The sequence below is a fragment of the Grampus griseus genome (assembly GCF_964374135.1).
Source record: "Grampus griseus genome assembly, chromosome: 3".
In the NCBI taxonomy this organism is placed as follows: Eukaryota; Metazoa; Chordata; class Mammalia; order Artiodactyla; family Delphinidae; genus Grampus; species Grampus griseus.
This window is the reverse complement of record NC_139019.1, coordinates 90,483,562-90,504,639: the sequence shown is the minus strand read 5'-3', so window position 1 is coordinate 90,504,639 and position 21,078 is coordinate 90,483,562. Positions and strand designations below refer to the sequence as shown.

At 39.2% G+C, this 21,078-nt stretch overlaps 1 protein-coding gene across 1 annotated transcript in view; it reads right to left on the bottom strand.

The window, feature by feature from the left end:
- Nucleotides 1-21,078, bottom strand: part of CAMK4 (calcium/calmodulin dependent protein kinase IV) — a gene marked incomplete at its 3' end in the record, with an annotated part of 217,656 nt that overhangs the window by 77,694 nt on the left and 118,884 nt on the right. The window contains exon 3 of the mRNA XM_082652366.1: nucleotides 413-475. Within this exon, the coding sequence (XP_082508492.1) occupies nucleotides 413-475 (63 nt within the window). The remainder of the gene's footprint in view (nucleotides 1-412; nucleotides 476-21,078) is intronic.

The window sequence follows — 21,078 nt, the reverse complement described above, 5'->3', positions numbered from 1 at the left end:
ATACTCTCTCATAGGAGAGTGAAATGACTATGGAAAGCAATGCATTTTCTTCACAGGCGTTTTCAGCAATGGCATATTAATAAGATAGGCCCACAAAAGGAAAAAAGCCAGTGTCTTATTAGAGGGAAAAAAACTCTCCAATTTTAGTTATCCTCTTATGCATGAAAACATCAATGGTATATATTGCTGATCTGCCCATTTTGCAACTCTTTCAAGGGGTATTATTCTTAAGATTTATTCAGTTAAAAAGAAGTGAAAAACGGGATCAGATAAGGACAAGAGCTAGGCCAAGGTGGCTACTTACTGGAGGTGGAAGAATCCCTTTCTCATCATCAGAATGGACAGTAAAGAACAAAAATCTCATCCTGTAACATTGGAGATTATTTGAAATAACAGGCTAAAAACCACTTACAATGTTTGGATGTGAGAGGCGAAGAAGAACTCCTATCTCAGTTCTTACGATTTTTTTGTCCACCTAAAAGGCAAAATGAGAGAAACTGAAAGATACTCCCGCCTTAGAAATATCTTCATTGTAGCAGAGAGTCAGAAACAGCAATAACCACCTGGATGAATCAGGTCAATGGCAGAGGTTAATTTCTAAGTGTTGCCTTCCTCCCTTTTTTGTCCAGCTGCATGTCTTTCCTCTCTGTTTCAGACATAAAGAGAACTAGTTACAAATATGGGTCACAACTTGTCAGACCGCTTGTGTGGCCCCTTTGCTATCAAAAATTATCGCTATCACCACTAAGGCACAACTACATCTCAACCTATTCCTCCTCCTCTTCCTTTCTTTTTTGAATCCTTGACCCAAACCCATTGGAGCTGTCGATCACTTCGCCTGCCTTTTTCCCACAGAAGTGAGCACATAACCCAGCCTAACCAATCAGATTACTCTCTTCTCTGGCCAAAGTGACTTGAGTCTGGGATATCCACCAGATCCAAGTCATTACAATCTGGGTCCTCCCCCCAAATATTGCTCATATAATCAAGAAAGAGGTATTCTCTTTTCCTCTGAAATTGTGAGAGCAGGAGTATAGAGTCTGCCACTACCAGGGACCATTTTTGATACCACGTGGAGATAACTTCACTGAAAATGGAGTCAACACAGAAAAAAACATTGCTAGAGATGAAGAATGAGTACCGCTGACCATGTAATCCACTGGATTCAGTTTTGCATAAGCTAGTTTGCCCTTTGAGCTGTCTTATTATGTGAGCTACTGAATCTCCTTTTCTACTTAAGTTATCCAGAGTTGCGTGATGCTATCAGTGATGTAAGCTGAAGGAAAATAAAGGGGTCTAAGGAAATGATGACTCAATATGAAAGCCTGGAGTAGAGATTTGGATAAAGCAGTTCCTCAGATCTATGTGTTTTCTGGGAGGGAAGAGGATCTACAACATTCATCATATTCTCTAAATGTCTGAGGCAGAGGAAAGCCTAAAAATCTGATCTATTTAAAAAAGATAAAATGTGTTCCATGGAACTGGGGAGTCAAGGATCTCTCTTGAATGTATACGTAATGAATGTATAGTACATAGTAAGGGTCTAATGTAGGTTTTTTTTTTTTTTTTTTTTTTTTGCGGTACACTGGCCTCTCACTGCTGTGGCCTCTCCCGTTGCGGAGCACAGGCTCCAGACGCGCAGGCTCAGCGGCCATGGCTCACGGGCCCAGCCGCTCCGCAGCATGTGGGATCTTCCCGGATCGGGGCATGAACCCATGTCGCCTGCATCGGCAGGCGGACTCTCAACCACTGCGCCACCAGGAAAGCCCTAATGTAGTTTTTAATGTGCTCAGCCTCATGTTAAACAATGCTGGGCATATGAAAAAACAAAATATCATCTTTTTCAGAGGAAGATTAAAATCTAATTTTGGGCATAAGACTCCTCTAGAAGATGCCATAAGAAGATAGAAGAATGTAAGTTGTAAACAAGTTTTGTTTTAAAAATTCCATTGTTCAGTGGAAGATCATTTTTCTGTGAGTCAAAATACAGCTATCATTCAAACAGTGGGCTAACTCTAAAAGACTTTGAAATTATTAGCGATTAAAAGTCATGCTATTAGACTTCCCAGGTGGCGCAGTAGTTAAGAATCCACCTGCCAATGCAGGGGACACAGGTTCGATCCCTGGTCCAGTAAGATCCCACAAGTTGAGGAGCAACTAAGCCCAGATGCCACAACTACTGATCCCGCATGCCACAACTACTGAAGCCTGCGTGCCGAGAGCCTGTGCTCCGCAACAAGAGAAGCCACTGCAATGAGAAGCCCGCGCACTGCAACGAAGAGTAGCCCCTGCTCGTCATGACTAGAGAAAGCCCGTGCGCAGCAATGAAGACCCAACGCAGCCATAAATAAATAAATTTATTAGAAAAACAAAAAAGTCACACTAGTGTTAATATAAAATGAAGAAAGACTTGTTAAAGTGCGCACAGGTCATGCTAGTGTGATATGTGGGCTGCTGATGGCCACTCAGTGATATCAGACAGCCCAACACATGGGATATTGACAGCATGGTCTCTGGGTAACGTAGTATTAGAGGAAAACGCTATAAAAGTTATTTTATCTAGTTAAAAAATCACATACTTCATGAAAATTTGCTATTGAGCAAGAGTCATTCTACTTGTATCAAAAGGGAGAGCTCTGAGAAAGAGGGGCATTGCTAAAACAGGCAGATGACACTGACAGATCTCTTCCAAAGAGTTCTTGGTTCACACTCCATTTCACTTCTGTAGATGCTGTTGAGGAAAATTTGGATATAGATGATAATTTTTAAATTATTTTAAAAATTTTAATTTTTTTTCTAGCTTTGCTGAGGTATAATTGGTATACAAAAAACCACACGTAATTAATGTATACAATGTGGTGAGTTTGGACACGTGTATAGATTCATGTTACCATCACCACAATCAAGGTAATAAACATATCTATCACCTCCAAAAGTTTCCTGTGTCCCTTTGCTGTGTGTGTGTGTATGTGATGTGTGTGTGTGGCGGGGGGTAAGCACACTTAATGTGAAATCTACCCTCAACAAATTTTTAAGTGAACAATACCTTATTATTAACTCTGGGCATTATGTTGTACAGTAGATCTCTGGAACTTACTCATTTTGTATAACTGTAACGTGATACCCATTGAACAACAACTCTCCATCTCCCTCTCCACCTATCCCTTAGGAAGCACAATCCTACTCTCTACTTGTATAAGTCTGACTATTTTAGATGCCTCATATAAGAGGAATCATTCAGTGAATACAGATTTTTTTTTATTGGAGTATAATTGCTTTACAATGGTGTGTTAGTTTCTACTTTATAACAAAGTGAATCAGCTATACATATACATATATCCCCATATCTCTTCCCTTTTGAATCTACCTCTCTCCCACCCTCCCTATCCCACCCCTGTAGGTGGTCACAAAGCACCGAGCTGATCTCCCTGTGCTATGCGGCTCCTTCCCACTAGCTATCTATTTTATATTTGGTAGTGTATATATGTCCATGCCACTCTCTCACTTTGTCCCAGCTTACCCTTCCCCCTCCCTGTGTCCTCAAGTCCATTCTCTAGTAGGTCTGTGTCTTTATTCCCGTCTTGCCCCTAGGTTCTTCATGACCTTTTTTTTTTAGATTCCGTATATATGTGTTGGCATACAGTATTTGTTTTTCTCTTTCTGACTTACTTGACTCTGTATGACAGACTCTATGTCCATCCACCTCACTACAAATAACTCAATTTCGTTTCTTTTTATGGCTGAGTAATATTCCATTGTATATATGTGCCACATCTTCTTTATCCATTCATCTGTCAATGGACACTTAGGTTGCTTCCACATCCTGGCTAGTATAAACAGAGCTGCAATGAACATTTTGGTACATGACTCTTTTTGACTTATGGTTTTCTCAGGGTATATGTCCAGTAGTGGGATTGCTGGGTCATATGGTAGTTCTATTTTTAGTATTTTAAGGAACCTCCATACTGTTCTCCATAGTGGCTACACCAATTTACATTCCCACCAACAGTGCAAGAGTGTTCCCTTTTCTCCACACCCTCTCCAGCATTTATTGTTTGTAGATTTTTTGATGATGGCCATTCTGACTGGTGTGAGATGATATCACAATGTAGTTTTGATTTGCATTTCTCTAATGATTAATGATGTTGAGCATTCTTTCATGTGTTTGTTGGCAATCTGTATATCTTCTTTGGAGAACTGTCTATTTAGGTCTTCTGCCCATTTTGGGATTGGGTCATTTGTTTTTTTGATATTGAGCTGCATGAGCTGCTTATAAATTTTGGAGATTAATCCTTTGTCAGTTGCTTCATTTGCTAATATTTTCTCCCATTCTGAGCGTTGTCTTTTCGTCTTGTTTATGGTTTCCTTTGCAAAAGCTTTTTAGTTTCATTAGGTCCCATTTGTTTATTTTTGTTTTTATTTTCATTTCTCTAGGAGGTGGGTCAAAAAGGATCCTGCTGTGATTTATGTCATAGAGTGTTCTGCCTATGTTTTCCTCTAAGAGTTTGATAGTGTCTGGCCTTACATTTAGGTCTTTAATCCATTTTGAGTTTATTTTTGTGTATGGTGTTAGGGAGTGTTACAGGTAGCTGCCCAGTTTTCCCAGCACCACTTATTGAAGAGGCTGTCTTTTCTCCATTGTATATTCTTGCCTCCTTTGTCAAAAATAAGGTGACCATATGTGCATGGGTTTATCTCTGAGCTTTCTATCCTGTTCCATTGATCTATATTTTTTTGTGCCAGTACGATACTGTCTTGATTACTGTAGCTTTGTAGTATAGTCTGCAGTCAGGGAGCCTGATTCCTCCAGCTCCGTTTTTCTTTCTCAAGATTGCTTTGGCTATTCGGGGTCTTTTGTGTTTCCATACAAATTAGTGAATACTGATTATTTTTTATCACAATCTTCTCTTCCACAGGACAATAAGGAGTTACTAATACAAAATAAATATATTTTAAATTACTGCATGATGCTTAAAAAAATTTTAAGGACATGGGTGTCTCTAAATTAAGATTTGTTAATATTCAAACATATTTTTTTCACTACACATTTAGTGTTTATGTAATATACGGTTTTCCCCCTTGTTTTTTTTTTCAAATATTTATTTATTTATTTATTTATTTATTTTTGGCTGTGTTGGGTCTTCGTTGCTGTGTGCGGGCTTTCTCTAGTTGCGGTGAGCAGGGGCTACTCTTCATTGCAGAGCACGGGCTTCTCATTGCGGTGGATTCTCTTGTTGTGGAGCATGGGCTCTAAGCGCCTGGTCTTCAGTAGTTGTGGTTCGTGGGCTCTAGAGCCCAGGCTCAGTAGTTGTGGTGCACGGGCTTAGTTGCTCCGCGGCATGTGGCATCTTCCCGGACCAGGGATCGAACCCGTGTCCCCTGCATTGGCAAGCGGATTCTTAACCACTGAGCCACCAAGGAAGTCCTCACCTTGTTTTTGTATGTTTTTGATCCATATAAAATAAGTGTCAGAGAGATCCTTTAATTTTTTCATATGACATAGTAAACAAAAACTTTTTAATACAAATATGAATTTTAAGCAAATTTATTTTTTATCATGTTATGTCACACATTAAATATGGGATGCCTTCAAAAATTATTTCTTTGAAAGTTATCTAAACTCTGGAAATATTCATAACATACTAGATTATTTGGACTAGCAATCTTCTAATGTAGTTATTTATTTTTAATTCAGAATTAATTTTTCTTTAAAGGTAATTTTGAAAAGGGTAATTATTTTCCCACTATACTCCAGATCAGTGGTTCTCAAAGTGTGACCAGAGGACGTTCCGGGTCCCTAAGACTCACTCAGGGTATGTATGAGGTTCTCCCTTTCCCAACTGCACATCTGGGTAAGGCTAGAGTTTTTCCTATACTTGAAACAAAACAACATATTGAATGCAGAAGCAGATGAGAATCCAACTTTCTTCTATTAAGCCAGATAATAAAGAGATTTACAAAACAATGCCACTCTTCTAAGTATTTTTTAATTTTGGAAAATAGTTACTTTTCATTAAAAATGTTATTTATGTTAAAACATACTGGGTTTATTACTGTTATAGTTTTAATTAATTAATAAATACTTAAAAATTCTTTAATCTCTATTACAGCGGTCCCCAACCTTTTTGGCACCAGGGACTGGATTCGTGGAAGAAAATTTTTCCACGGATGTGGGAGTGGGGAAGTGGCAGATGGTTCAGGTGGTAATGCGAGCGATGGGGAGCGGCACGTGAAACTTGTCTCGCTCACCCGCCGCTCACCTCCTGCTGTGCGGCCCCATTCCTAACAGGCCGCAGACAGGTACTGGTCTGTGGCCGTGAGGCTGGGGACCCCTGCTCTATTATATCGAGATTCTTTCATCTCTAATATATTAAATGTGTATAGCTATTTGGGATTCTCAGTAAGTTGGAGAGTAAAAAGGGCTCCGGAAGCCCAAAAGTCTGGTAACCAGTACTCCAGAAAACTTAACATTATACATTTGAAAACAGAAAATAGAAAGAAAAGAACAAAACTGTGGGGGCTTCCCTGGTGGTGCAGTGGTTGAGAATCTGCCTGCTAATGCAGGGGACACGGGTTCGAGCCCTGGTCTGGGAGGATACCACATGCTGCGGAGCAACTAGGCCCGTGAGCCACAACTACTGAGCCTGCGTGTCTGGAGCCTGTGCTCCACAACAAGAGAGGCCGCGACAGTGAGAGGCCCGTGCACCGCGATGAAGAGTGGCCCCCGCTCCCCACAACTAGAGAAAGCCCTCACACAGAAACGAAGACCCAACACAGCCAAAAATAAATAAATTAATTAATAAACTCCTACGCTCAACATCTTCTTTAAAAAAAAAAAGAACAAAACTGTAGTAATAATTTAAATGAAAGAAAAATGTGAATGCAGTCTCCTTCCTGCTCTGAATGCTGGAGCCCAGGTTGAATGCAGGTCATGACTTAAGTGGAGCCTGAGAAGAATCGAAGAAGAAGGAAGTTAGAGAAAAACGGGGTATTAAAAACCATCAATCCACAGAGAGTAAACTGAGTGACAAAATCTGGACTAGAAGACAAAGTAATGACAACCAAGGAAACCAGCAGGGGGTAAAGTTGAGAGGGAGAAGTGGACAAAAAAGCAGGCAGATAAATGACTGAGAAGCCAAGGACAAGACAAGGCTGAGGTCTGAAAATCCTTCCCAGAGAGATTAGCTGAGTATAATTTGTCATCTTTTTGAAACAAAGTCTAGAGGTTCCTAGGCAGCCGGACTTTGGGGGTGGTTCCTCCAAAGGTGTCAGGTCTTGGAGGTCACACCGGTGTGCGTCTTGACAGCCATTTCATCTGATATCTTCTCAATATTTCTCTAGTTCCAGGAGCTATTGTTTCCTTCCTACTTCTGACTTCCCCTTCCAATTACCTGGGTAGGTCAGGATAGGGTCTGAGCACTGGCACTGCCATTCAGAATAAGTGTTGTTTTCCTAGAAAATAACTGTTAAGCAAGCCACAAGAGTCAATGGGCAGCTACCTGAACAGTCATTATTGCCACTTGAAATTAGCTTCAAGAGCTACTATAATTAGCATCTTCAGAAGCACGAACAGATGGCTTTAACAAGTCAACATTACAACAATATTGAAATCCATAAAATATACCTTCACTATGTACGAAATAACTTAAAGAATGGTAGTTTTTAATTACTAACAATTTTCAATTATAAAAATACACATTACTAACATTCTAACTTAGGTTTCCCAGAAAACTAATGTAAGGCGAGGATTAACATTCAGGTATTTTATTTGGAATGTGCAAACCCAATGCAGTGAGAATGAGGAAAAAGGGAAAGGCAGCAAGGTAAGAGGTGACACAGTGCAGTAAGCCCACTGGCTACATTGAGCTGTAAAGACACAGCAGGTCACATGGGTAGTTGTATCCAACTGGCACACAGTACTTCCCTAGAGGAGCTATACAAGGTCACCATGCCTTGAAGAAGTTCATGGAAAGGCAGAAAGAGAGGGAATTTACCTGCCCAGGAACCTCCTCCTGTTTCCCACTGGTGAATTTTGGCCCTGTGGTGTTAACTTTTTCATACCTCTGGGTTGCATATGTAGTCTTTTTGGCAGTCACTTGTAATGCCATATCCCTCCTCATCAGATATCATATCTCATTCAAATCTAGAAGTGGCGGAAGAGCCAGAAACTTAAGGTGTGTGTCTGGGTTGGCTTAGTTGCATGAATTGGCCAGCAGGCAATCCAGCCCTCCCTGGTCTGGAAGACAGCCAGGTGGAAGGAATCTAAGAAGGCCCGTAAGAGTTTTGTCCAATCACGGTTCACTCTTGAGTTTTTATCTGTCACAGGAAAACCAGATCGACAGCAGTGGGACCACAGTTCTGCTTTTCTAATTTGCTGTATTTTACTGCCCATCAGAAAGAGCTTTGTCTCCCACTTACATTCTTTGTGCCATTGTTCTAGTTGCCAATATGAAATGGATAATCATAAAATGGCTTGGACACGTGGGCTTTTTCTGTAAAGCCTTATTTTAGCTCCCCTATTTGAAATGCCCTAAATATTCAAAGAAATACACCCCTTCATCCTCATAAAATCATTTAAGAAAAAAACTAAATAATTTAATAAGAGTGATTATACAGATTTGTACAGTTTTAAACCTCCACGGAAATCAAGATTCCTTAATATTGAAAGAAATCCCAACTTTGCTGTCTGCCTCCATGAGGGGAGAAAGAGAAATGGATAAGAGGTATAATTTTAGAGTAACATCAGAGAAAAAAGCTCACCATTGGAATAAAGTTGATGAAATGTGGGCCCTTCATTGAGATACACAGCAAATATACTCCTGTGCTGGGACTGGAAAGGTTGAGGGAAGAAAAGCAGGAAGAATTGAAAAATATGTGAGAAGAAAGTAATGAGGAATTAAGGGGGAAGAAAAAGGAAAACCAGTTTCTGCATGTGAGAATGATGGATAGAGACAGAGGTGGTGAATGAATTGGAGAAAAGGAGAGGGACTACAGCACCAGATTTCTGGTGGTCTTGATCCTCTTGGCTATCTCAGATGTGGTCTAGATCTGTCCGGACTCTGAAACTTCAATATTTCTCTGGCTTCTTAGGCTCATTTTTGGTTTTAACAATGACCAGCGAACATGATGTGAAATACAGAACTGTGCTCCTCAAATCCTTTGTGGAAAGAGGCAAAATGTAAATTATTAATGGGTAAATAAGCAGACAAATACCTTTAAATTTTCACAATTCTTTCCTGCATAGCTTCTGCTTAATTTAGCATCCTGGTTTCTGACATATCAACAAGTACATGCTGGCACTAACATGCGTGGTGAAAAGACTTGACAACTGGAGCTTTGTTAAATTCAAGAATGATAGTTTTAGCCTACAAGGATTTGAAAGCTAGGAACTGCTATTTGAAAATGCAAAAATCAAATGTGGGACACTGAGAAAAATACTGAGTTTTTCCTATCTGAGGCTAATATCTCCAACAACTACACAATTTTAGCCAAGTCTGATTATTCCTTTATCTTCTTGACCTAACAGAAACCTGGGCATCTCATGACTACCTTACTTTCTTTAGGGTCTTCCCAAGTGGTGACTTGTTTTCATGCCAGTAGGAAAGGTACCATAGGGCCTGGAAGGAGGACAGGGTGTCCTTTTTGCTACTCATTGCTATGTCCAAACCATTTCTCCTCCCTTATGCCTCCAACAAAGAGGCCAGTTTAGCCAGAGGAAAGTGACAGAGGAGGAAAACAGTAGATGATGACAGAGTCTCCTAATGACCAGAAGCCAGGTTGAACATGGTAAGGACTTGATATTTTTGTATCAGAGAGGTCAGACACATTTGGAAGATTTTGAGAGAGGAATGACATGACCTCAGTTAATTTTTAAAGGGATACTCTCACGCTTGGGAATTCCCTGGCAGTCCAATGGTTAGGACTCTGCGCTCTCACTGCTGAGGGCCCGGATTCAATCCCTGGTTGGGGAACTAAGATCCCACAGGCCAAGCAGTGAAACAGAAAAAAAAAAAAAACCCCAAAACAAAAAACGGATACTCTGACTCTTGTAGGGATGAGAATGGGAGGATAATTGGAAGAGTTAAATCAGAGAGACTCAATAAGAAGTTATGGCAGTTATCCAGGTGAGAGTTGATGGTGACTTAGACCCAGGTGCTAGAGATGAAGGAGGTAAGAAGTAGATGAACATTTTTTTAAGAACCAACAGTATTTGAAGATGGGCTGGTTATGGGGTATAAGAGAAAGAGAAATGCAAAGGTTGACTGCTTGTTTTTCCACCTGAGAAATGGGTAGAATAATATTGCCATTTACTGAGACGGTGAATAAATAGGTTTAGAAAGATGCTAATAATATCGTGTCCCTGTCCATTGTACTGAACTCACCTACCATTCATCCCCTTTTACTACAGCTCACTGATCATCGAATTGATCTTTCCAGAAGCCAAGATCATTTCCACTTCTGAGCCTTTCCACTTTGTACTTGATAGTTCTTTGTCTTGAATGTTCTTCTCCCAGGTATTTCCGTGTGACTTTGGACTCAATGGAGAGGAGAACGGTAGGGGCAGCTACACAGAGGAGGTGACGGTTCAGAGGTGGAGGCAGTGATGAGCAATAGACATGGTGGGGTGGGACCGACAGAAAAAGTAAACTGTAGAGAAACCAGTATTCTGTTTTACATTTAACAAGACTAGTATAATGCCAATATGGTTCTGACCAGTATGAGAAGACTAATAAGCATTTCACTCAGATAAGCTTGGCTTTGAAAATTGTGAAACAGTATTCTTTGGTAGTTCCGTAATAGCCACTTCCTACTCTCTGCAGACTCTAAAACATCTGGGAGGCAAAAAGGGGAAAAGTAGAGCTTTCCAATGTAGGAGGATCCCAAGGATTGGGATCGAATTAAAGAAGACAAAAATGCTCTCAGAAGCTCAACCCAGAAAGAAAAACACTTGTCTTTCAGAACCTGAAACCTCTGTAAATCAGGTAGGTTCAGAAGACAGCAGCTCTTCCAAAGGAGGTAACCTCTCCTCCTTCATTCTTAGAGTCTAAAGTATAAGACTTCCTGCTCACAGATGCTAGAAATTCTTTCACGGGGAACAGTCTTTTACTTGACAGTGAATGAAGGAGGCTTAAAATATTCCTGGGATAGATAACAAGCTGAACAAAGTTTATACAAAAGATCTGGCTGATGCCAGACGTTCTCTAGAAACAGGTTTGGCTTAACAGAGGGAGAGAAAAAAGGGAAGAGAGCATGATATAAAAAGTAGAAAGGACATTACATTTTATACACCTCTCTCTCCTATTTCTTTCATCTCTGTATCTCTCCCTGGCATTAAGAATATATGGGGGTAACCTTCATTTAATACCTCTTATCTTTAAAAAGATCTCACCCTTCAGTCCCTCACCCCTCTTCCTGCTTCCAAAGCATAGCTCTGCTCCCCTTAGCAGAAAACCTCTCCAGAGCTGCCTCTGCGCTTTCTCCACTTCCTCCTCCCTTTCCCCATATATTTGTCAGGGAAATTCAATCTGGCATCACCCCAAGAACTCCTCCAAAACTGCTTTTATAGAAGAAATCAGTGGTCTCCTTGGAGGAGACTAACTACTTTTCTGATCTTATCTTACTCTGTCAGCAGCATTCGATATATTTGATCACTCCCTTCTTCACGTGAAATTAATTATACCATGTCACCATTTTGGTCTGACTTACTTTAAAGGCTGCAGAAGTATTTTAATACTTCCTAACTAGTCTCCCTGCTTTGATTCTTAGTCTTTGCAATCATCCCCTCTGCACACAGCAGACAAAGTGATATCTTTAAAATGTAAATCAGATCCTGTCACTCTCCAACTTAAATGTTGGCATCCCATTGTTCTAAGAGTAAATGCAAACTCTTTACCAAGGCCTTAAAACTCAGGATGGGGTGGCCTTACCATTTTGAGCTAATGTTATTTTTCTCTCTATATACAGGCCACTCAACTCCCAGACCAAGCTCCAAGGTCTTCACACTTGCCACGCCCTCTTCCACTAGACCTTCTCACTTCACTCAGAAAACAAATGAGAGGCCTTCCCAGGTCACTGCATCAAAGGTAGCTAAACACACATACACATATACGCATACCATAATCATTACTCTAATCCCTTTATAAAATTTACACAAATCTATGTTACCATTTAGTTACAAATTCATTATTTGTTTCTTCCATCAGAACATAAGCTCTATGATAGCAAGGGCTTGTCCATTTTTTACACATTAGTACCGCCAGCATTATTTAACAACACCTGGTATATAAATTTATTGAATAAATAAATGAAGGATGGTACTAGTGTTTGAATACAAAAGGTTGGGGGCTCAAAGGAAAAAATCCCTGGTTTAACAGCTCTGGTTAGATGAGATTAGATTGGTTAGTCACTTCTCCCGCCATTCAAATCCGTATGACATTTTTGTCATGTTATCAACACCAATGGAGTGGAGAATGCCTGTCTCACAGGCAGAGCTAAGTACCCAGATCTTCTAGAGCCTACACAGATAATAGCTTGTGATTTCTAAATTGTGAGCCACAAAAGGTCACTATACCACTTATTCAAGATTGCACTCTCCCATGGGTAAATGGGGAACGCTCCAAGAAATATAATTAACAAAAGCTCTGGTGCAGTTACTGACTTTCTAAATCCACTGCAGCAGGTACTGATATTCCTCACAGGATATAGAGCTTTCACAGTTTCTTCTTCAACCAGCACACTTTGCCTTTAATTTGTGTGGTACATGCTGTGTATCAAACATAACCACAGAAGAGATTAAATGAGAGTGAAATGATGAAAATTAGACAACAGAAGAGTGAGAACTGGAGTATACTATGCATTCCCAAAGAAGGAGAAGTGAGATCCTTGGTAAGCAGAGAATTCTAGGGATGCAGCTACGAATTTTCTGCTTTGTCTTTGTGCCAGTCAAGGGACAGTTCAAAAGAAAAGCTTTGCTGGGTTCCTATTCACATATTCCCCAATGAGGTGACTTCAATACCTGCATGGTCAAATCCATGCAAAAAAGAAATTGATATCAGGTGCTTACAAAAAATGAATATCATGTTAGCCTCCCAAATTTTCTTTTATGTTCATGTTGCCAGGGCTGGAAGAAAATAAACACATATATAAATTTTTATAAAGGTATCAGCCACTTTTAAAAAAATATAAAAAATAAAAGTGAGTACCGTATCTACCATTGTAACATTATCATTATCATTTTGGTTTACTTCCTTTCAGTTTTTAAAACTGTGCATATTTCCTTATATATTTCAAATATGGAAATACAATTTTGTTTCTTACAGTGTTCACTGAAAATACCATAAAGTTTTATGACTACCCAATGTTCATAAGCAGAATGTAAAAAAGAGCTTCCTAATGTCCCCGTGTCATTAATGGCTATCCTATGGTTAGACACTTACAACTGCCTACGTTTTGTTACTAATATAAATCATTCTGTAATGAACATCCTTGGTTGTACTTTTTTAAAAAATGCAATTTGAATTCTGGACCTACCATTTAGAGCCCTTCATAAAGTCTCTTATCCTATGTGAGGATTATTTCAATTTCTTCATGGATAAGATGGGGATAATAATTGCTACCCTACCGTGTTATTGTTGTAAGGATTAAATGAGAATATATACGAAATCTCCTGGCTCATGGTAGATGTTCAGTGCCTTTCCTGAAAGAATTTGTAAAAGTAAGGTAAATATTTCCTAGTCTTCTATTTCCAATTTTCTGTCTTCACATAAAAATTAATCCAACTAAAACAAAGTGTAGAAATACAAGTATTTATGAGAGTATTCCAGCCCTAGAAAGGAAAAATGCCTAATAAAGGTGAAAATATAGCTTTATATTTTTTTCCCTAAAAGTGTGGAAGACAACTTCATTAAAATCTTAAACTATGTCCAATATAATCTTCTTGCTGAATGGTAATCAAAGAGGGGGATTGGTGCCTATTTGCATTCAAATTTAAACACCTTCCTTCACCTTTTTTTCAAGACTGGGATGAGAGCTGTACTACTGTGGTAAAGCTCCATGGAAGTTTTAAGGCCACTTCTTATGTTTATTAATTACTGTTGACCATCAGGGTCACACCTGGGTTACTACAGACCTGAGTATCAGCCAGGTCCTATAGACATTCAAGTTCTAATAGAACTGAAACAAATTCATCATTTCTTTTTCATTCTTTTTAGTTGTTTTCACATGGTCAAGGCAGTACTTTTCAAAATACTCTAAAAATGACCAAGAAGGCATGAAAACAGCAATATTTAGTTCTCATTTTATATTGCTTTCAGTTGGACAGCAATGACTCGGTTGCAGAATTCCCAAACCATTTGAAGTGAGGGGCATATATTTTCAAGGCCCTGAGATCTCCCTTTGATCCGAAAACTAAGTGATCATCTATGAGATACTAAACTGAGAATTTACATATTCAAGAAGCTTATGACTTTGTAACCTATCAAATAACAAAACCAAAAAGTACTCCTGGAAATATTAGCATTTAAGTCTCATCAGTTACATCTTGGGGTTGAATCCCTTACTGAGGATAGCTTTGAACAGGGGAACACGTAGACAATCTTAGAAGCTTTAGCTCCTTGATGTTCTAAGACAATTAAGACTTTCAGATACCCTGGTTAATATTGTTCAAAAATGCTAAAAACTTCCTTAAAGAAAGGAAAAGAACAGGCTGTAGACACAAAACGCTTTTAAATGACCCTAAAAGTGATATAATAATGCTCTGGGGCTGGAATAGGAAAGAGATACAAGAAATCTTAATGATTTAAGGTTTGAAATAAAATTCCCTTGTTGATTTTGTTCCACGGCAGTGTCAACAACAAATTGGCACTTGTCAACTACCTCTACAAGGATTAAATCATGTGCTGCTGCAGCTGCTGATTTTCAACACCCCCTGAAAGGAGTTCAGGGTGGAGAGCAGAAATGAGAAACTCTGTGCTCTGGGAAAACTGGCAGAACAGGTCTTCAGATAGTTAGATATTTTCAGGATTTGATTTTATGAGCCCAATTCTCCTCGTGACTAGCAGAAACCTTCTGCAAAAAATATGTGCTTGATTGTATATACTCCCCCTTTACCAAAATCACATATACACTGACCTTCCCCCCTACCTCTTTGGAGCAGTTTCTCAGAACTATCTGAAATGCTGTCTCCCAGGCTATAGTCCTCATTTTGCCCCAAATAAAACTTGACTCACAACTCTCACGTTGTGCATTTTTTTTAAGTCGACAGCAGTAGCTGTTTCTCGTTGTATAAGTCTGGATTTGCCTTCCTTGGTGAGGAAGCATCTTAACCCAGAGCTTCATTTTTTCTGAAGAGTTCAGATGTTTCCAGAAATCAATAACTAAAGCATGCCAGCTCAGTCCTTCTCAGAAGTCTTTTTCTTTACAGTAATATGCATCTCCTCAATGCACTCCCAACAGCCTGTCCTTAAATCTCTTCTGGATTAAACGGCTCAGAGCATAAAAGTTCCATGTATGACTAATTGGGTAGATATGCATACATTCCATGCTAATGCCCTACCATTGCTTCCTCTCTTGATAGTTTCCAGGACTGTCAGGGCTCAGAGAGGGCAGTGGAAAGGGGCCTATGATCCATGCAGTGGGCTGGTCTGGTCCTGTCTCTAAATGTCTGATCATTATTCAACCCCATGATGTGTTCCCCAGCTGTCTATAGCTGCTAATGCCCTTGCCTAACCCCGTCTCTAATGTAGTAAGCATCTGGCGATGGCTGTGGTGCATGGCTGCTTTATCCTCACTGCAGAGACCATGCTCCCATGTGTTACGTAGCTGCCCTTGAACCCAGAAGCCAATGTGGTAAGAACAGAGTGAGGGAGAAACAGCTCTGAGAGAGAGCTGAATTTATACTGAATATTTACGCTAAAGAAATTCTTTTAAACTAAAAGAGACTCTTAAACTGTAAAAAACTAAGATATCTTTGACTGAAAAACTTAAGTACTTTTCCCCCCAGATATCCAGTTGGTACCAGATTCAGGAAGAATTTTAATCATCATAGAACGCAAAGAATACTTAAATTTCTTTTTTCTTTTTTTGCAGATATAAATATGGTAGGTAAATCGTGACACTCATCCACATTCCCCTTCATAAAATACGTCAAAATTTAAAAGATGATGATAGTAATATTGGATCCACTTTGATTTTGAACCTGATCATGACACCCAAATATGTCCTGATGCTATGATGGAAAAACAGTTCTAAACTATTCTGATCTCAAAATTTCAAACAAAAATCTTCCCAGTGACAGTGTGGTATTCTGTGGGGAAAAAAGCATCGTAGATATAACTATCCATTTGATACATTTTTCAGACTTCTGGGGTAGAGATAAGTATGAGTAGCTTTGAATGTACTGAATGTACCCTGTGATACTGACACTTAGAGCAGAGAGCAAACTGGAACTCCATATACACAGCCGCATGTGGGACCATCACTGCATCCTACCTACGCATAAGACAAAAGGCAAAGAGAGCCACACCCTGCAATGTTTTGTACATTACACATGCCTTCGTTATTCTTCTTTCATTTGTTAGTGGATATTGTATACTGAGATGCATTAAACTAAAGTTTTAATAATATTTGGAAGAAATATGTTGCTTGTTTTCTCTGCACAAAGGAAACTCTTGCTCACTCACAGTGTGACTTGAACTGCACTCAGCTTCTCTGTGTCTGTGTGTCAACAAAGGCTTTTTCATCCTTTATCAGATTAGCAAGGAGCAACATCTAGTTTCAGTCTCATATCTGGGCCATGCTTATTCCTTACTTTTGTTTTTTTTTTGGTCTTTTTCTCTTTCAGGACCTAGCTGGTATCAATAGGAAGGCCTCAGATTTGGGACTCAAAAGTCCTGCGTTCAAATTCTCCATGTTATTGTGTCCTTTGGGGAAACATTCCTTCTCTAAAACTCCCTTAAGTAAACAGTCCCATGAGGCATTGTTGCATTAACATATGAAAGGGGCTACTACATATTGTTGAATAATTAAGTGTGGGTCCCATTCTTATTAGCATTATGCTTCTTTACTGTTAAAATTGCCGGAGTGGCATATGGTGATTTGAAAATGCTTACTTTAAAAAAAAAGCTGTTGTTAAGCTAATTCAATACTGAAAATTATTTGGATCTCTTCTAATCAATTTCCTTTGCACACAGTCATTCATTTTCTCTCTTTCAGCAAATTAATGGTTTTGGAGTTTCAGGACTTAATTTTCTCTTAGCCTTCTTTCTCTCCGCTCTTCTTACATTGTCTGGATGAACACAGCTTTGATCATCATTCAACTTTGTACCACAAAGAAAAATAAAAATTTGTTAAAATGTTTTTCCCTGTTAACACTAAGATTATAGCTTTTCCCCTTCTCACTAAGATAGGAATCCTAAGTTTGCTTTGAGGCTGATCTGTGTTCCTTCTCAGCTTTCCTGGTTGTGGTCCATCAGGCACCACTTCCCAACTCTGATCTCCTTGGGCTCCTCTCAACTTTCCTGCTGCCACGCACCTCTCCTTTGGTTACAAGGTCTTTCCCACTCAGTTCTCTGAGAAGTTTCTAGTCTCTTTCTTCTACTAGGGTATGGTAACATAAGCTCTTCCTAAGATTTCCTCTGGTTTGGGCTAGTCACCTCCTTTTTGCCTCCATAGGCTTCATATAAAGGGTGAAGATCACTTTAGATCCAACCACTCACTACTTGTAAAAGTACCAGAAGGTTGGGACTTCCCTGGTGGTGCAGTAGTTAAGAATCGCCTGCCAATGCAGGGGACACAAGTTCGAGCCCTGGTCCGGGGATATCCCATATGCCATGGAGCAACTAAGCCTGTGCACCACAACTACTGAGCCTGCGCTCTAGAGCCCGTGAACCACAGAGCCTGCACACCACAACTACTGAGGCCCGTGCACCTAGAGCCCATGCTCCACAACAAGAGAAGCCACCGCAATGAGAAGCCCGTGCACCACGACGAAGAGTAGCCCCCGCTCACGGCAACTAGAGAAAGCCCGTGCGCAGCAACGAAGACCCAACGCAGCCAAAAATAAATAAAATTAAAAAAAGAAAGTACTAGAGGGTTAAGTGTGATAACTTGAGCAGATGGTGTAACTGCAAAGTATGTTTCTTTCTGGGTAATAGCACACAGGCCAGTGCCTATATTCTCAATCTCTCTCTCCCTACTTCCCTTGTATCAGCTTGCCTCTGAATTATGTTTACTTTTTAAAAGGCAACAAAATGCCTGTGAAAGATCAATAAAATGAGAGGATAGATAAGTGAGCTGAATTGTGACAGATTCTAGCAGCGTTTCTATCAAGCAAGAAAACAAATCAAACTGCAACGACCAGTTCTCTGCAAGAATGTTCAGACTTCCAAGTGGATCTTTGAACAGTAAAGCATACAAATCAGGCCAAGATTTTAACATTCCACCCTGCTACCTCTCTTCTCTTGTAGACATATACTTGTCACAAACTGAATAGAAATATCCCTATTCCTATTCCAGGAAACCTGGCTTAATAGTCCCTATGAAAATCAATAGGTTCCAACTGACAGAATGCTTGAAGAAGTTTCACTTCACTTGACACAGCTTGTTATCAGCAAGCTACTTTCCTTAATGTGTTCTGAGACCTCAGTTGGGCCCAAAAAGTCCATTTGAGCTAGTGATTTATTATTCTCCTCTCCATCACTGACCAAGGGAGACCCTGACTCCACTTCTAGAGCATACCCATTAGTTGTTAAAAGTAGTTATAGCAGTGTTTAATAGACGCATATCTTTAACCCAGATTGACCTAGCCATCTCTCTTACGTATATCACAGAAATTGAAAAATGAATGGCCTGTGATCAGTTTTCCATGTTCCCAAAGGTTAGACAGAAAGAGACAAGAGCAGGTAATCCTCAGTTTGCCAAGTGGTATAAATGTTATTCTTTCTATTTCAGAACTGAAAAACCTGAAAACTCCTCTAATGGAGACATCCTGGAGATTCAACTACCAAGAATTTGAGGGAGGCCTGTGTACCTTCTGTAATTTAATCTAGAGCAACTTTTCAAAGTCTCCAGCAGCATCATAGTTACATACTCAAAGAGCTAATTCATAAGAACATAAGGAAAAATGAATACAAATTAAAAACTAACTCATAGAATGATCAGCAAGTCACAACGTGTGGCTCTTCAACTAACTGAGAGGAGGATAAAAGGCCTCTTTTATCCTTTAGTACTTAATGGAAATTTTATAAAAGTTAGGAACATTTACTAGGTGAATGCTAATTAAATTATTCAAGAAAAGCCTTTCCAGAAATCTATAGATCACTTTACATTACAATAACTAAAATATGACAAAATTTAGACCTAAAACAGCTTCTAAACTATGGATCAAGTCACAGTGCTCCAATGTCAAGAATCAGAATAGAGCAGTAGGGTTGAAAGTGTCCCAAATCTAGGAATCACGGGCATCCAAGATTTGTCTAAGTATGAGGTCATATGACCAGAAATGATATAATTAGTTTATTCATACAGCAGTATACAATATGTCTGGTGCTGCTTACTGCTTAGTTTTCAATCAAGCTAATGAAAATACGAGAATTACACAGAATGAGCTGATACTATTATAATATAAAATATCTGTGTGGACCCATTACAATTAATAATAAGAACAATGTTCACCATTTATTACATGCTCCCTAGGTGCTGAGAAATATTTTACATAAGTTATCTCATTTTAATTGTTACTAAAATGCCACGGGCTAGATGTTCTTAAACTCATTTCACAGATGAAGAAACTAAGATTGAGAGATTTACATAACTGTTGTAGGGTCACACAGGTAGTAAGTGGCAGAAGTGGTCCTGAACTCAAGTTGTCTGGCTCCACAGCCCATGATCTTACCCCACAACCACATAGCCATTCTTAAGGAGAGTCAGAAGACCTATACATTCTGAACTTATACACTGAGATTGGCTCTCAGACTCATAAATTCTGAATTTACACACTGAGAGTAATTCTTAGACTCAATACTGGGTATTTCATGCAAGGATTTTATAGCAATCTGAATGCAATCTTTTTCAAGAGTTGAGCCACATGGCTAGAAATGTCATCATGATTTTAGAATTCAAATATTTGTCTTCAAAATTCCAGGGACACTATAAATGATTGATGATCATAATTTTCTTAAATCTCAATCAGTTCTTGAAAATGAGCCATATTGATAGGCCTGAAGTGTGATTATTTAGACACACCCTAGGGGATGTACTCCTTAGGAAAAGAGAGAATGCCTGTGACTCATTCCTGAAGTAGTGACTCCATTATCACCAAAATTCTTCAAAAGTTGTGATTCCATTTAACTCAGCAAAAGTCAGTCCAGACTGAAGGTTCCATCTGCATAATCTGTTCAAATTTTGACATTTTCTTGAATCTATTATTTTCCTTCTGTGCAGTTTTAAGTTCAGCATATTAAAAAGTCACGTAACTAAATAACATCAATAAAAAGGTCCCATCTTGTAAATCACTTATTGTCCCACTACCCGTGTCTGTCAGAATCTTTTAACGCCCCAAAGTTGTTCATCTGAGGACGCAGCTTAGAAAATCTTTCTACTCTACTTCAATTTCTTCTAAATATTGCATAAAACGGAGATGATGAAAGGCTCATGAGTGAAGGAAAAAAGGAAGCCTTGTTTCCTTCACCCTGGATTCGTTTTACAAAGTTCACAGTAAAAGTTTCACTGATATCTGCAAGCCAATTACATACAAGGTAATGAGGTATTTATGGGCAACAAAAATGGCACTGCCTGTGAATCTGTAACTGTTTTAAAATAAAAAGTTACAAAATGGGTCACCTTTCCCAGGAGGAGAGTAGGTATGGCACTCCTAGTGACTTGATGAGTTCTTCAGTCCAAGGATGTCTAATACTATGTGGAAAAAAATTTTAAAAAATAAACAATCAAAAGAGCCCTTCAATTCATTTTCCTCTCTTGTCTACCCTCACTGCCCTCAAAGCTTTATCCTCATTAATGATGTGATGAGACAAATGGATACTGTTTCTGGAAAAGTCCAGGATTTTCAGTATAGTAAAACGT